Genomic DNA, 16,604 nt, shown 5'->3' with positions numbered 1-16,604 from the left:
CTGCTCCCCACGCATAATGCAGCCCTCACACTCCCAGGGACTTAATCCCAGTCCAGGCCACCCTCTGGGAAAGAGAAAAGCTTTCAAGATGGGGGAGTCTTTTCCTTTGGGGTCCCCTGAAACTCTCAAGTTTTCACAAGACTGTTCCCTCCCGCCTGTCTTTCTCCAGTCTGAAACGAGAGATGCGGAAGCTGGCGCAGGAGGACTGTGGCCTTGAGGAGCCCACAGTGGCCATGGCCTTCGTCTACTTCGAAAAGCTCGCCCTCAAGGGGAAGCTCAACAAACAGAACCGGAAGCTGTGTGCTGGGGCATGTGTGCTGTTAGCAGCCAAAATTGGAAGTGACCTCAAAAAACACGAAGTCAAGCATTTAATTGATGTAAGTGGCCTTTGTCCTGGTGGCTGGAGGAGCACTCGCTCCAGTCCAGGGTTCCTGTCTCAGAAGGACTCGGTCAGTGACCCCGCCTGGAAGGATTCTGATCCTTAGTGAGCAACTGAGGTGAAGGCTGTGAGGTCTTTCCTGTAGTGGGAATATTCAGGCTATCTTAGAACACAGGGATGATCTACTTGGACAAGACCAAAGCTCCTCAGCATTGGGCATTGGGTCTGGCCCTCAAAATCCATTCTCAGACACCCTGAGAGATGCAGTCATTCCCACAGCCATAGAAGCCCCTGCACCTGCGAGGGATTCCCTCAGGCAGTGTGACCCACAGAGCATCTAATGTCAAACAGGTTGCTTCAGTAAGACCTTGGCTGCCTAATTCCGTGGCTGGCTCCTCTCTGGGGAAAGGCGTGAGTTTGACAGGCTGGTACCTCTTTTCTTTTAAAGGAGAGCCCTACCAAAGCAAGGAAACATCGATCTCCTTGGATGGCTACATGAATGCCTATTTTAGAATTCAATGTATTAATAGAAAATTTGAGGTACAGTAAAGCCAGCTGATCAGAAGACAGATCCATTGAGAAGATAGTGTGTGACAGCTCCTAAGAGGAGGAGTATCTTGGCTGATGCTGCCATAACAAAATACCATAGGCTGGATGGCTGAAATGACAAATTTATTTCTCATAGTTTTGCAGACTGGGAAGTCCAGGGTCAAAGGACCAGTTGCTTTGGTTCTGGTGAGGTTCCTCCCCTTGCTCGCTTGCCTATCCTTAACTGCAGAGAGAGACAAAAGCAAGCCCTCTGGTTTCTTCTCCTAAGGCTCTGAATCCCTCCACTCCATGGCCAGGAGCCCATCTAGACCTAATCACTCCCAGAGGCCCCACCTCCTAATACCATCACGTGAAGGATTAGGGCATCCACATAGGAATCTGGGAGGACACAAGCATTCAGCCCGTGACAAGGGGCATGCCATGCTGTGGGAGCTGTGCATGGAAGCCCTGGGATTGGCCAGGAGGCAGAGGGAGTCTTGACTGGTTTTCACAGAAAGGAATAGGTAAGGCAGGGTCTGTGGGTCTGGGATTGGCTAGTTTGAATAGTTTTGATGGGCTCTGGGGCTTAGCATCTGTCCCTAATTGTCTGGTGCCTGGCCCTGGGGTGATAAGGGCAAGTGGATAGTGGCCCGGAGTGTGAGGCCCATGGAGGAGGTGGTGGGTACGTGGCCTCTGGATTGGTTGGCTTGCATTCGAAAAGCAGAAGGGGTCACTGTGGAGGATTTGGCTAGCCCTGGGAAGGGCAGTCCCTCCGGAGTCAGCAAGGCCCCAGATGTCAAAGCATCAGAATACAGAAAATAAAAGACGTGGTTTAGTCAATACCCCATATGTCTCACTGTCTAGCTGTCTTCAGTGGCAAAGGCAAAAAGGCAAAAGGGCACTAAGGTAGGTACTCCCCAGTTGAAAAGAGTATACTTTAGGTCAGTGCTTTACAGATTTTAAGAAATGGTACAAAATCATCTAGTTTATCCAGTAAATACAGGAACGCAGAAGTGACACTGGACCAACTCAGCTGAGAATCAGTAGGCTGAGACAGATACCTGCTGAACTAATGATTTCTGTTTGTTTGTTTTGTGAGACAAGGTCTCACTCGGTCACCCAGGCTGGAGTGCAGTGGCACAATCATAGCTCACTGCAGCCTCCACCTCCCAGACTCAAGCAGTCCTCCCACCTCGGCCTCCCAAGTAGCTGGAACTACAGGCATGCACCACAGCACCTGGCTAATTTTTTTTATTTTTTATAGAGACCAGGTCTTGCTGTATTGCCCAGGCTAGTCGCGAACTCCTGGCCTCAAGCTACCCTTTCACCTCAACCTCCCAAAGTACTGGGATTATAGACATGAGTCATTATAATCTTGTCTGGCCAAGAACTAATGAATCTTTAGATGTAACAAATATTTATAAAATTATAAATAATATGCACATTTAATCATACTTGTGGTGTATTTAATTATAAATATACCACACAGCAGAAGCTGACAACTTTACCTTATTCACAGTGCCTCCATTTCCTAAACTACAAAATGCCCTTGGCCTTCCTCACTATTGATGCAGAATATAACAGTAATGGTTTGACCAGCCACTTATAGTAGCAAGAAACCTAACTCAAGATCTCATCCCAGTTATGATCTGAAAGCAATCAACATCTGCTCTATGCGTGGGATTTGCTTTATTAAGATAAAAGCTGGGTTTATGCCAAGGCAGAATGTGCCTGAGCAAACAGAGGCCCTCCCTGCCCATCCCCACCTTGGTGGTTCTCCTCCTTTTCCAGCTCCAGCAGCCCCTGCAGTTGGGTGGACACGCAAGATGCCACCAGGCTCAGTGGCACTGTGAAAGTGGGGACTTCCCGAGGAGGTAGATCCTTGTGTGTAAGAGGAATGGACTGAACTACATAGAATCGGTGCACTCCCTTCTGAACTTACCACATGGTTTTTATTGTCGTGGGCGGTTTGCTTTATTTTATTATTTTATTTTATTTTATTTTTTGAAACAGCATCTTGCTTTGTTGCCCAGGCTGGAGTTCACTGGCATGATCTTGACTCACTGCAACCTTCACCTCCTGGGTTCAAGTGAGTCTCCTGCCTCAGCCTCCGGAAGAGCTGGGATCATAGGCGCCCACCATCATGCCCGGCTAATTTTTGTCATTTTTAGTAGAGACCGGGTTTCACCATGTTGGCCAGGCTGGTCTCAAACTCCTGACCTAAAGTGATCCACCCACCTCAGCCTCCCAAGGTGCTGGGATGACAGGCGTGAACCACCACCGGTTTGCTTTATTTTCAGTCTTTAAACCTGAATCACTTAGTTGTCACAGGTAGAGTTTGAGTCCCAGTTAGAATGGAATCTTAGTGCTGTAATTTGCTGCCCACGTGACCCTGGCTAAGCTCTCTGACTTCTTGGAGCCTGTTTTCTCATCTGTGAAATAGAGATACGGAGCATGAACCATGTCATATTACTGAGAGGATTAAATGACGTCATAAGATGTATGTGTGGTTCCGGGCGGCCCCCGGGAAAGGCGTGGTCCCTTCACAACCAGGACTGAAGGCAGGAAGCGCAGCCCATGCCTCCCTTTCTTCCTCCACAGAGCTTTCACCAAAGTGGATTTCTCCTAAGCACTCCCTGGCTGGTGGATAGAGAAGCTGCAGTTGCAGAAAGACTAGGATTTTCATTTCAAAACGAACATGCTTTTGATTTTCTTTCATTTTGTTGCAGAAACTGGAAGAGAAGTTCCGGCTGAACAGGCGAGAACTGATTGCCTTTGAATTCCCAGTGTTAGTGGCCTTGGAATTCGCCCTCCACTTGCCAGAGCACGAAGTCATGCCCCACTACAGACGCCTGGTCCAGAGCTCCTAGCACCGGCTCCGAGGAGAGCCAAAGACCGTTTCTTCTCAGCTTGGTGGAGCAGCACTTACTACTGGAAATGAAAAAAATAGAACTCAAAATACCAGACTTCTTCCTCTCGACATGGTTTGAGGAGAAGCAGTACTAGGAACTTTCCAAGGAGTCTTGGGTGTGTAGCCAAGAGGAGCCATGAGCTATGGACTCCTCAAACAAGGGAAGAGGAGGTGCGTGCTGAGAACAGAGAGGCCCTGTCCTCTGTCCACTAGCGAGAATCGCCAGCTGCCCCAGCCCGGTCTTTCTCCCCAGCATTCACAAACTTTGCAAGCGTGGTCCAGGGCCTTCTCCAGATCCGTTCCAACTTGGAGTGTGAAGGGCTTGAGCATATGGGGGAAGAGAGTCTGCAGAAGTTGGGGGAAAACTTTTAGAAGATAACCTCCTTGTGTCAAAGGGTGTGCCAATCTATTTTTGTATCAGCCATTGGAAGTGCACTTTGCCCTGGGGCGTGTGGGTGTGTGAGTGTACAAGTGTCTGAGAGATGCTGCATCAGCCCTAGACCCCCCAGAGCCAGTCCCACCCTTTACAGAGCAGCCTTCAGCCTGGGGCCACGGGCCAGGCTGACCTTCAGCAATTATTTCTAGATGATTTCTGGATAAGAATTGCTCTCTCGGTACCAGACAGTTTGACATCCTCCACCCTTAGAAAAATGACATTGTTTTGTTACTGCTCCTACCCACCAAGGGGGTAAAGAAGGCGAGTTCTGAGTGTTGGATGAGTCAGTCGCGTGGAAGGGCGTGGAGCGTGGCGCTCTAACTTCCTGCCGTCTGCCACCACACCACGCGTGTTTAACCCTCGCACTTTCTCCACTGTGGAGACGGCTGGGGCGGCGCCCCACAGTGTGTATTCCTGTCCTCTATGTTAGAGTGCATCATAAGCACATTTACTGTGCTATCTATATCTCTATATAAAAGTGTTTTATAAAACCCCAGAATAGGAGCGCGACGCATGATTGGTGTTTGAGGCGTTTGCCAGCTGGGACAAACTGCGTTTGGAGCTGTGGTTAAGCTGACTAAGGAGACGGTGGCTCTTACCATTCCCACGTGCCCAGGGCTGTTCATGCAAGATTTTAATGGTGAGTTGTCCTCGTTTACCGGGACAGTCTGCATGAGGCGTGTCACCACACTGTCGCCTCACAGCTGCAAGAGAGAGGCACCAGCTGAAGTTCCCCTGACTGAAGAGAGCCTGTGGCCATGTAAAAAGAGAATTAAACTCTTGTTGCTTTTTGTATACCTGTATGCGTTTGTGTAGGCGTGTGTCTCACCAGTCACCTTTGCCCTGCATTGCTGATCCCCTTGCGCACACTGATTCTAGTGAGGTCACAGATTCGGAGCTTCACACACCAGCCCAGAGAAAGGGCGACGGAACCGAACCGAGGGTCTGCAGCTTCCGTTAGCAGAGCTGTCAGATTCTTGACAGTCTTGGAGGATGGGGAAATTCAAGCAGCAGCTGGTGAGGGCCAAAACAGAATCCTTGGCTTCTTCAGAATCTTAGATTACACTGAGTTTAGTCCTAAATATTTTGCTAACAAATTTCCTTGGCCAGAATCACTGTTGTAAGACAGTGATTTGGGTAGTGGGGAGAGGGAGGAGGGAGAGGATATGATTACTGTGGTCTCTTTAGCTGATCGAAAACTAGATCAACTGATACTTAAGAGCACTTGCTGTTTATAAAGCAAATTGAGAAAATATTCAAGGTGCCTCCATCACCTGAACTACAAAATGCCCTTGGCCTTCCTCACATGGGGTCTGTCACCTTGCCTCTCTGATGAGCCATCCACCTCCCTCAGTGCCTGCACGGGGACAGCCTTTCTGAGAAATGGCCTGGGTATCTGGAAACGGCCCAGAGAGCTCCCCACTGCCCATCTGCCCCGAGTTTCCTGCCAAGCTTCGGGGGATGGGGTTGGGGGAGGGACGTCCTAGGGATGACACAGGCCACCAGCCCAGACATGGGGAGAGAAGCCTGAATCCTTTGCTGTGTGATAAAATCAAGCAAATTTACTTGGATTTGGGGTGATGTGTTTGGTTTTTAGATTTATGAGGTAAGCCCATGAAGTTAGTGGTCCACTATTTTTTAAAGATGCATTTTCATTTTCAACTCTCCTTGCCTGTGGATTTGTGGAATGGGCAGTTTTGTTGGTTTTAATTCATTTGAGAGGAGTCGGGGCTGAGAAGGTATTTTATCAGGAGGTCTCCTTTTGCACAACCATGACATGAGCTTTTCAGAGGCAAAGGAAGATGAGGAGGGTGAGAGACGCAGGTCACTGCCGGAGGCACTCCTGTGACATGGAACATTCCAGACACGTCGCAGCCTTGGGCTGTGGCGAGGAGGAAGCCTGAGCCTGTGAAGCAAGAAGGCCAGGCAGCAGACTCGCTCTGAGGTTTTACCCTTTGACCTCCACCACAGAGAGCAACTTCAGCCTCTTGTAAGCCCTGCCCCCTCTCAGAACTGCCTTGAGGCCTCTCCAGTCCTCCCCACACTCAGAGATCTGTGGGGAAACTCCGCCCAGCCACACTCCTTGGGATAATACCAGCCGGTTCTGCCTGATTCCGTTTCCGCAGAGCCAGCCTGGGGGGCCCAGACTCCGCTAGTGAGCCCTGACTGTTAGGTAAGGGATAGGAAGCGGACGCTAGTGAGCCCTGACTGTTGGGTAAGGGATAGGAAGCGGACGCTAGTGAGCCCTGACTGTTGGGTAAGGGATAGGAAGCGGACGCTAGTGAGCCCTGACTGTTGGGTAAGGGATAGGAAGCGGACGCTAGTGAGCCCTGACTGTTGGGTAAGGGATAGGAAGCGGACGCTAGTGAGCCCTGACTGTTGGGTAAGGGATAGGAAGCGGACGCTAGTGAGCCCTGACTGTTGGGTAAGAGATAGGAAGCGGACAAGCCTCGAGGCTGCTGCAGCTGCCCCCAGGAGGAAAGGGCAGCAGGGCGTGTGGCCCAGCCCCTGCTGTACCCCGCCAGGGGCCGAGCCCAGGCCAGCCTAATGACACTTAGAAGTCACCACTTTTCCTTTCTTCCCGCTGATAAAACCTATTTAAACAGGAAATTCTTACCAAATGCAAATGCGTTTTGTTTTCCTTGGCATTTTGTTGTTCTGGTCACAGATTTCCCTTCCAGGGTTTCTGTGGTCATCGGCCGCAGGCTCAGCTTGGGGCGGCCGCTTCACACAAATCACTCTGTACCACGTGCCCTCCCTTAGTGATGGGAGCCGGCAGCTTCCTTCCCCTCCGTGTCATTCCTTCCTGTTCCCTTCATTCCCCAACAGCAAATAAAACTGTTGAATACTCTGGCTGCTGAGTTCTTTATCTCTCGCTCAGACGTTTCCGGCTCAGTGCTGAACGGCCAGCCCCCTGCCCTCCCCAGCCCTGGCTGCCTCCTGCGACTCCTGAGAGCCTGAAGCCTTCCTGCCTGCTGCAAGCTCGAGTGGGTGGGGTGGGGGGAAGCTGAAGAACGAAGTGCCTTTGAGCCGGGTGGTTTTGTTACCTGTTCAGCAACAAAAGACATCTTTCAAATCAAGGGGGATTTTTTTTTTGGTTGGGGATGGGGCGCGCCCTGACATCACCTCCCTGGGGCCATTGGCACAGTTGGGTAAGCACAGTGCTGAGGGCCAGCAAGAGCAGGGAGTAAATTTAAGAGTGTAAACCTGGAATCACATCACCAACACCAATGTCAATAAACAGCTGCCAGTCATGCAGCTGCAAGGCAGAGCTGAGATTCAAAGCTGGAAAAGAAGAAAAATGGCAGGTGAAGGGGAAAGGTCCTCTTGCCACCTGCACACAGCCCAGCTGAAGGGACCCAGGCCAGAATGGGAAGGGGTGCGATCTAAGAGTCCCCACCCCATAAAGGGCCCTTTAGACTTCATGATAGATAGTCCAGAAAAGCTGCAAACCTAAGACTGGCAAAAACACAAAGAAATGCCCGGCGAATACTGTGCTTCCTCGCACACATGCGTCTTGACTCAGACGGCACATCATCTACACAGCATCAATACACCTAATACGGCTAGGCGCGGTGGCTTGCACCTGTAGTTCCAGCTACTCAGGAGGCTAAGACAGAAGGATCACTTGATCCCAGGAGTTCAAGGCTGCAGTGAGCTAGGATCATGCCACTGCATTCCAGTCTGGGCAACAGAGCAAGACCATGTCTCTATTTCTTTTTTTAAGGGTGGGCTGGGGCGGGCACATTGGCTCACACCTGTAATCCCAGCACTCTGGGAGGCCGAGGTGGGTGAATTGCTTGAGACCAGCCTGGGCAACATGGCAAAACCCTGTCTCTACTAAAAATACAAAAAATTAACTGGGCATGGTGGTACACGCCCATAGTCCCAGCTACTTGGGAGGCTGAGGTGGGAGAATCACCCGAGTCCAGGAGGTCAAGGCTGCAGTGAACTGTGATCGCACCACTGCACTCCAGCCTGGGTGAAGGGAACAAGACCCTGTCTCAGAAAAAAAAAAAAAAAAAGTACATCTAACCTACTAAACATCACAGCTTAACCTTTCCTGCCTCAAATACACTCAGAACACTTCTGTACAGTATTCGATAAATTATATGAGGTAATCAACACTTTCTTACAAAAGGCTTTATGTGAGATGATTCAGCCTAGCATCTCCAAGGGGTATCATACAGCACATGGCTAGCCTGGGAAAGGATGAAAATTCAAAGTACATTTCTACGGAATGCTTTCACACCATCGTAAAGTTGACAGTTGCACATGTCAGACTACCATAACCTGGGGCTTCCACGTGCCATCATCTCTCACACCATCTTCCTACTCAGAGCACGGCCCAAGGATTGGCAGCATTCACATCACCTACGGGCTTCTTAAAGATGCAGAATCTACGTCTGACCATTCCTCCTTGGTGATTTGTATGCCTGTTAAAGTCTGAGAGGCACCATTCCTCCGTATTAGCATAAGACATAAAACTGTCTAAGAAAGAGAAAGGTACAGACAAAAATCTGGATTTTTTTCTTTAATACCAAAAAGAATAATGCCAGCTTCTGAGGTTGTTTTAACATGTGTCTACCTAGCTGCTTCATCTAACAATGTTTTTGGATGCACAAAGCCAAAAAGACGTAAACTGGACTGAGCAACAGCTAACATAGTGGTCCCAAGTACAGAGCTAACTTACAGTGCATCCTAGCAGCCGCAGGTTAAGGTCACTGCTCAGATGAGGCCTGGATTCCAGGTTCCCAGGACCCACAGATAGAGGGTTGGGATGGTGGCAAGTCAGGGCTCCCAACAGCACTGGAGCACAATTCTCTACTGTAGCTGGGGACTACAGAGCTGTGACCTTGGGGACGTCACAAATGGGCAGACCTCCAGTTTGCTTGGACTGACATTCATTGAGGTCCACCTAGCGTTTATGAAATGTTTCTTCCACCGGGTTCTGTGAGCTTCCTGATGTCGGGCAGAGCCTGCTGGGGGCAGGTGCAAGGCACCCTCACTAGATGCCGTGAGGCTGTTCTCCAGAGGAGGCTCAATGTGGAAGCTTGAAAGGGAAGCTCCAGGGCAGAGACAGATTCCCCAGGTGGGCCGAGGATGGCCCAGGCCAAGGCAGCAGGGTTGGAAATCAGTGCTCAGGAGTCAGCCCGGTCCACAGATTCCAAAGTAGGCCAAGATGGAGCAATTGTTTGGTCCCAAAAGTGAAGACCAAGAAACCAGAACTGACAAGTTAGGTGCTTGGCAAGAAGATGGGTGGGAATGAAATCAGGGACTCCTGACCAGGGCACCTGAACAGGCTAGTGAGAAACCAGAGATGTGAACTGCGGTAGGCAGATGACGCCTTGGACACGGTCTTCAACAAGGGGCTGGTGCTTGGGAGGACTCGATATTCACCAAGCAGATATCATGTGCCAGCCCCGTGCGGGGCACCTAAAGCACCTGTCCTTATTTAACCCTTAAACAAACTCCAATTCGTATCCTGGACCCCATTTCATTGACGAGGTACCTGGGGCTCTGCAACATGACATAAGGTGGCCAGTGACACACGATGATGAAGTGAAACGGCAAGAGTCAAATCCAGCTCTGTGTAATTCCAAAGCCCAAGCACCTGTCCTGCCTCACACTTAGAACGAAACAGAGCCGCTAAGATGGTGGAGGGCCAAAGCCAGGCTGAGTCAGATGCTGGAGAGATGGCCTTGAGTTAAAGGGGGCCTTCTGATGCCCTCGGTTAGACAGGGCCTTCTCCCCGCCCTTCCCAGCCACTGCTGGCCCTTTCCCCGCAGAAGAGAAGCGATCTGGGTTACTAATCCATAGCATCGTCTTCTCGGGTCTGAGTGGCCTCCACATTTGATGTGGGGCCCACCTCTGAGCTCCCTGGTAGAACACGAAATGTTTGGAAAACTTGCTTCCATAACAGGTAAGCTAAGGGGCTTCTGAAAGTGAGTAAAAGATCACAATCAGGTTTAACGCAGCCAGTGTTCACGTCCACCACCGTTTCACCACCTAGTGTCTTGTGGTGCATGTGTAGATTTTCCACCATGTGTTATAATTAAGACAAATTCTCCTTGCCCTACAGCTCTGCACGTTCCTTGGCTGCTGTCCCTTTAATCAGTGTGTGACTAGGAAATGCAAATTCGTTTTGCTCCAAGGCTAAGCCAAGCATACCTTGGCCAGGCGGTCAGCTGGCAAGGATGGCCACATCACACAAAGAATGGCTCAGGGATTATGAGCTGTCTGAGACTATTCATGTCTCAGCCCCCAAATGTCACAGACAGACTTTGATTCGCTGCCACTTGCAGAGCACAGGCCCTCGTCAGATGTGTCAGGTGTGCTGAGAAGCACCTCCATGTCCTTAACTGCTGCTCTAGGCCAAAGGGGTCAGCAGGGCAGGACTAGATTCTGCTACCATGAACCCGAGCACCTATCACAGAGCCTGGTATGCAGAATTCACCAAATGAACACTGGTTGAGTTAAACAAGCCATCGCAAAACTAATTACCCCACTGGGCGGATTGTTCTCTGCAACTGAATCAGCTTTCTGCTCAGCATCTGGGCTAGACCGTTCTTGCATTGCTATAAAGAAATGCTTGGGACTGGGTAATTTACAAAGAAAAGAGGCTTAATTGGCTGATGGTTCTGCAGGTGCCAGAGTCTGCTCAGCTTCTGGAGAAGCCTCAGGGAGCTTTTATTCATGACAGAAGGCAAAGCGGCAACAGGCGCGCTACACAGCAAACCAGGAGCAAGAGGGGTGGGAAGGTGCCACACTTTCTTTCTTTTCTTTTTTTTGAGATGGAGTCTCACCCTGTCACCCAGGCTGGAATGCAGTGGTGCGATCTTGGCTCACTGCAACCTCTGCCTCCCGGGTTCAAGTGATTCTCCTGCCCCAGCCTCCCGAGTAGCTGGGATTACAGGCATGCGCCACTACACCTGGCTAATTTTTGTATTTTTAGTAGAGACAGGGTTTCACTATGTTGCTCAGGCTGGTCTCGAACTCTTGACCTCATGATCCGCCTGCCTTGGGCTCCCAAAGTGCTGGGATTATAGGCATGAGCCACCGCGCCCAGCTGTCATTTTTTATTTTGAGACAGGGTCTCACTCTATTGCCCAGGTAGAGTGCAGGGGTGTAATCATGGCTTGCTGCAGGCTCTATCGACTCTCCCACCTCAGCCTCCCAAATAGGCTGGGATTACAGGTGCATCAAGCTACGCCCAACTAATTTTTGTATTTTTTGTAGAGATGGGGTTTCACTGTGTTGCTCAGGCTGGTTTCAAACTTGTGGGCTCAAGCGATCCTCCCATCTCAGCCTCCCAAGGTGCTGGGATCACAGGCGTGAGCCATAGTGCCCAGCCTACACTTTTAAATAACCAGATCTCGTGAGGATTCACTCACTATCGCGAGGACAGCACGAAGCCACTCATGAGGGATCCACCCCCATGACCCAAACACCTCCCACCAGGCCACACCTCCAACATCAGGAATTACTTTTCAACATGAAATTTGGGTGGGGATAAATATCCAGCTACATCCGCATCTCACTCAGGGCTGACTCTGCAGATCCCAGCAGCCAGGTTTCCTTGCCCTCCAGCTTCTAGTTAGGTTCTGGAAGGAGAGACACTGACCAGAAATCAGAGGGCAGGAGGAGAACAGAAACAGGGGTGTGTGTTCCACAGCCCAGCCTCCACCCCAAACAAGGGGCCCTGCTAGTCCTGGGATCTCGCCACCCCTTCTTGGACAGTTCCTTCACTGAACTCCAATTTCCCTCAGTGCACAAGCCATCAAGTTCCTGCTGTGGCTTTGGCCAATACACCCAGTTGGCAGAGTAGGAAACGGTATCTCATCAAGTACGGGCAATCTGGGGTTGTCTATAACTCCAAAGCGTTCTGGAAACAAGCAGGAGGAATCGTACCCCAAAAGCACCAAGAATGGATAGGAACAATCAAAAATATCACATGGCTCTCCAAAAACAAAACAAAACAAAACAAAAACAAAGGAAAGAAAAAGTTTAGCTCCAATGCCTTGAAGCAGCCCAATGGGCACTTCCCACCAGCCCAGACCCCTACAGCTGCCGTGGCCCCGCTGAGACTTTGGAGTTCTTGGGAGGTTCTCTTATGAGGGTCATCTGAACAGAAGCTGATCATAAAAGATGACCAAAAAGAAATCTCTCTCCCTGCTGGAGAGGGTGGATGGCACACTCTGCCGGAACCACCTGCTATAAATTATGTTTTAAAAACCGTGGATTCCAGAAAGAGGAAGCAGATCCCCTCTGAGGCTTATCTAGAAGGCCCTGATGAAGCACACATACTGTTCTACGAGTGTCTAAGCCAGATACCATGTTCCCTAAGGCAGCTGCCTTCTCCATGAAATCAATTTTCATTTTCATTTATAAAATAAAAACAAGACACAAATGAGAATCGCTTACTTTGCCCCCTTCTTTCCCGTGTGTGTTGGAGAGAGTGGCAGAAGCTGTCTTCAGGGGAAGCCTGGGGCTGGAACAGTTTTTGGGGAAAATATGCAGCCGGAAGGGACCATTTCTCAGAAGCGGCCGCTAGGGAGCCCAGGGGCAGCTGACCCTTAGGAGGGTCAGGCCCTGGAAGGCAGGAACAGGTTCCAGAGCTAGGCAGACCGTGTGGCCTTATGCAAGCCACTGGCCAGCCCATGCCTGCTTGGGGTCATAGTACCTCCTATCAGAGGGGCTCTGGAAGATGGAATAGTAAACCCCTGGCCCAGGGCCTGGCATACAGTAGGCACTCAATAGATGGAAACAGGCTGGGCGCGGTGGCTCAAGCCTGTAATCCCAGCACTTTGGGAGGCCGAGGCGGGCGGATCACAAGGTCAGGAGATCGAGACCACAGTGAAACCCCGTCTCTACTAAAAATACAAAAAATTAGCCGGGCGCGGTGGCGGGCGCCTGTAGTCCCAGCTACTCAGGAGGCTGAGGCAGGAGAATGGCGGGAACCGGGGAGGCGGAGCTTGCAGTGAGCCGAGATCGCGCCACTGCACTTCAGCCTGGGCAACAGCGTGAGACTCCGTCTCAAAAAAAAAAAAAAAAAAAAAAAAAAATAGATGGAAACAATTATTATTTTTACCTCCATTGAACTTAATTCTTACCAAAAAAAAAAAAAAAAAAAAAAAATCCTGCTTTATAGAGAAACAGATTGGAGCACAGGTAGGTGGTGTCTAGGGCCAAATGGGACCATAAAATACATTCAGATTCCATTCCTTTCTTGTCCCCACTGCTCAGGCAGAGTGTCGGTGACAACCCAGGGAATGCAGGAGCTGGGACCGGTGATATTCTTGAAGAGGCACGATGGTCTCTTCAATCAGGGGGCCTCACAGTCCTCAGCCAACAAATGGACTTCAGGTGTTTTTCTGCTTCCTTGAAACCAAATTCCCCCAGGGGCTTACTTGAGCCGCTCAATGGGGTGATTATGAGGCCCCTGTGGCCTTGAGGCTTCCTCGGTGACGACAAGGTCGCCTGGCCAGCTCACCTGGACAGCTGTCCTCAAAGGTGGCCCCTGGAGCCCCCTCAGTGACACTCGTCCTGCAGAGCAACCTGTTGGATTCCCTCCCTCTCCCTCCTCCCCCAGAGAGGCTCCCACGCCGGGGCTCAGGGAGTGACTCCTGGTTCGCTGATGAGGGGCTGGTGGGCTGCCTGGCCTGCTGGTCTGTGTCCCCACCAAGCCTAGGCCCCGCACTCCAGGGCAGAGCATCCAACCAACAGACCACAGAGGTAGAGCTGTGCCCATACTCGCCCGAAACCGCATCTGCGTGGGGCCTGACACAGAAGAAGCTGATTGCGCTGCTGCTGCCCCACAGTGAGTGAGCGCTCTAAACCAGAGCCCGGCTGAAAATGAGGCTGCCCCTGGCTGATGACTTGAGGAACCGGGGGCAGTTTTGTGAGAAGCAATGTGGCCTCACCTCATTCCTGGTCTAAGATTCTGCCACCTTCTTCACTGACACCACCCTTGGTCTCTTCAGGTGTCCAGCGCCCACATGACCTCAGGACACCACTGGAGGTTGCAGGTGAATTTCAGGGTGTCTATAACACACTGCCAAGCCCCACGCCCCTCTCAAGTTCAGCTCAGACTATAGGTTGTGAATAAGAGGAAGGAGCTAGGAAAGAAATCAGAAGCTAAGAACCAAAATCTTTTACCCTCGCACTCAGCCAGGACACAGAGAAGCGAAACCATACCTGACTGCCTACACGAACCTGACTTTGCTCTACCACTGTCTTCATTAGCATTTCATTCCTCTTTGGGACTGTCTCCCAACACACGGTTTGATTATTGACTACAGAAACTTCCCCCATTCCTCAATGCACAGTGTCCACAGATAGTTTGCACTTGAAATGTTGGACCCTCTGCAGTTTCCACCAATCCTAGACTTTCGAATCCTGATGGTTACCCAGTCCTACATCCCACATAGAAAGACTCACCTCAGACCAAACTTCCAATCTGGGAGAGATTCTGCCCTTGTCTTCCCAGCTCTGAAACACTGCCCAAGCTACGTTCTTCTCCATGACACCGGTGAGCCTCAATCCGCCTGGCTTTTTCTTGCCAATGCGTGTGCTGATGACAACACGAGGAGAGCCAGCTTAGATCAACTGGATGAAGAAAGAAGCCACGTTTTTGTTTTGTTGTCGATTTTAAATGGGAAAGACTTGAGGGTGCTTCAAGCCAGTAGAGACGGAAAAGGTGAAACAGCCAACAGAGAGAGATCCCTGGGTTTCTGAGAAGGCAGGCGTTGGAATCCGAATGCGCAGAATCAGAGGGATAAATGTTAAGTTGAAGAGAAAATACTCCTCAGCTGCAAAAAGAAGGGAAGAGAAGCGCAAACGTGGGCAGGTGTGTGTGGACGACACTGAGACAGTGAATGAGCTCACCTGACAGCTTTCAGTTTCCCTTGAAGAAAGAGGGGAGGCCCGTCTACATGGAGGGAGGAGAAGGGCAAAAACAGAAAGGGAGTTTGAAGAGTAAAAAGTGTTTGGAATAATTGTTGTGGAGACAGGGAAAGTGAACCAGCATGGGAAACTGTAACTTCCCTAGTTACAGAGAGCTGTCTGAGACTGGTGCTTATGAAGGTCTAGAGAATGCAATCGCTCTGTTCTGCGACCTCCTGAATGAATGAGGACTTCTGGGGTGATGACATATTCCACACTCACTTAGATATGGAAGTGCTAATGGATGTTAAAGTCATTTGCCTCACGGTCACATTCCATTTACTCAGACACCGCAAGTCTCCTGCCACCCAGAGCCAGTCACTGTGGAGAGCGCTGCTTGTTGATGGTCATAAGGATAACAGTAAGGTTTACTGCTTGTTTACTGTGTGCCGGTATGCTAAGCACCACACGTACATACATACATTACTGTAAGTTTTTTCCATTTAATTGTTTCAACAAACCTTTGAGGGGATTAAATTACCTTTCCATTTTATATAATTTATTGAGACGAGGTCTCACTCGGTTACCCAGGCCAGAGTGCAGTGGCACAATCACAGCTCACTGCAGCCTCAACCTCCTGGGCTCAAGTGATCCTCCTGCCTCAGCCTCCCGAGTAGCTGGGACTACACAGGTACACACCACCACGCCTGGCTAGTTTTAAAATTGTTTGTAGAGACAGAGTCTTACTCTGTTGTGCAGACTGGTCACAAATCCTGGTCTCAAGCAACCCTCCTGCCTCAGCCTCCTGAAAGGCTGGAATTATTGACATGAGCCATGGCTCCCAGCCCTACCTTTCCATGTTACATATGGGAGAGCTGAGGCTCAATGGGCTACTCACCTCCAGCCCAGAACCACGTGCCAGGCTGCTGAGACCTCAGCAGTGGCATCCATGGACTCCCTGATCGAAGGATTGGGAAAGAAAATGGATTATAAAGAGGTAGATAATTCTTGAGAAGAAAGAATCAGCTTTGTCACAGAATAAAAGTAAATTCCATGCCTTGGGACAAGGTGGGATGTACGGCCTGGTGCCCCATGGTGGGGAAAGGTGGTCAAATGTTGCCTGAGTTTCCTGCTGGCCTGAAAGTCCCCATCCCTGGCCATCACATACATGCTGGACAGGAGCCTGGTCAGTGGTCCATTCCCTCCCTGCCCCTTCCCCTAGTCCCCACTGGAACACCCACCGTCTCTGAGCCCCCTGGAGGCAGCCTCCCCACTGCCATTGTTGCCCTAGTCCACCGGGCCCCAGGTGCTGTGTCCAGCGCAGGCAGGGCCGGGGCAGCACTGTGTTCTCCATGTGAGGGGAAAGCCCCATTTCCCTCAGTCTCACATCTGATTCCGCGCTCAGCCTCCCCCACGCACTCCCTGGAAAACTCTTTAACTTAGGCCTGGAGCAGTCCCCTCACCTC

The 16,604-nt window shown here is 50.6% G+C and overlaps 2 protein-coding genes across 8 annotated transcripts in view; one reads left to right on the top strand and one right to left on the bottom strand.

Moving 5' to 3' along the window:
- LOC105464978 (Cdk5 and Abl enzyme substrate 1) overlaps positions 1 to 7,107 on the top strand; it is a 127,434-nt gene extending 120,327 nt beyond the window's left edge. For 6 of the 7 annotated variants that reach the window (XM_071085541.1, XM_024787746.2, XM_071085544.1 and 3 more), the window contains 2 exons: positions 170 to 377; positions 3,637 to 7,107. In XM_071085541.1, coding sequence (XP_070941642.1) covers positions 170 to 377; positions 3,637 to 3,777 — 349 coding nt within the window. In that variant the 3' untranslated portion in view covers positions 3,778 to 7,107. The remainder of the gene's footprint in view (positions 1 to 169; positions 378 to 3,636) is intronic. The other variant, XR_011617024.1, reaches the window with a different exon arrangement.
- A 6,295-nt stretch (positions 7,108 to 13,402) lies between these two features.
- LOC105464930 (transmembrane protein 241) overlaps positions 13,403 to 16,604 on the bottom strand; it is a 160,092-nt gene continuing 156,890 nt past the window's right edge. The window contains exon 15 of the mRNA XM_071085540.1: positions 13,403 to 14,862. Within this exon, the coding sequence (XP_070941641.1) occupies positions 14,859 to 14,862 (4 nt within the window). The 3' untranslated portion in view covers positions 13,403 to 14,858. The remainder of the gene's footprint in view (positions 14,863 to 16,604) is intronic.

Source organism: Macaca nemestrina, chromosome 19 (assembly GCF_043159975.1).
Source record: "Macaca nemestrina isolate mMacNem1 chromosome 19, mMacNem.hap1, whole genome shotgun sequence".
NCBI classification, from domain to species: Eukaryota; Metazoa; Chordata; class Mammalia; order Primates; family Cercopithecidae; genus Macaca; species Macaca nemestrina.
This window is presented reverse-complemented; position numbering and strand designations above follow the sequence as displayed.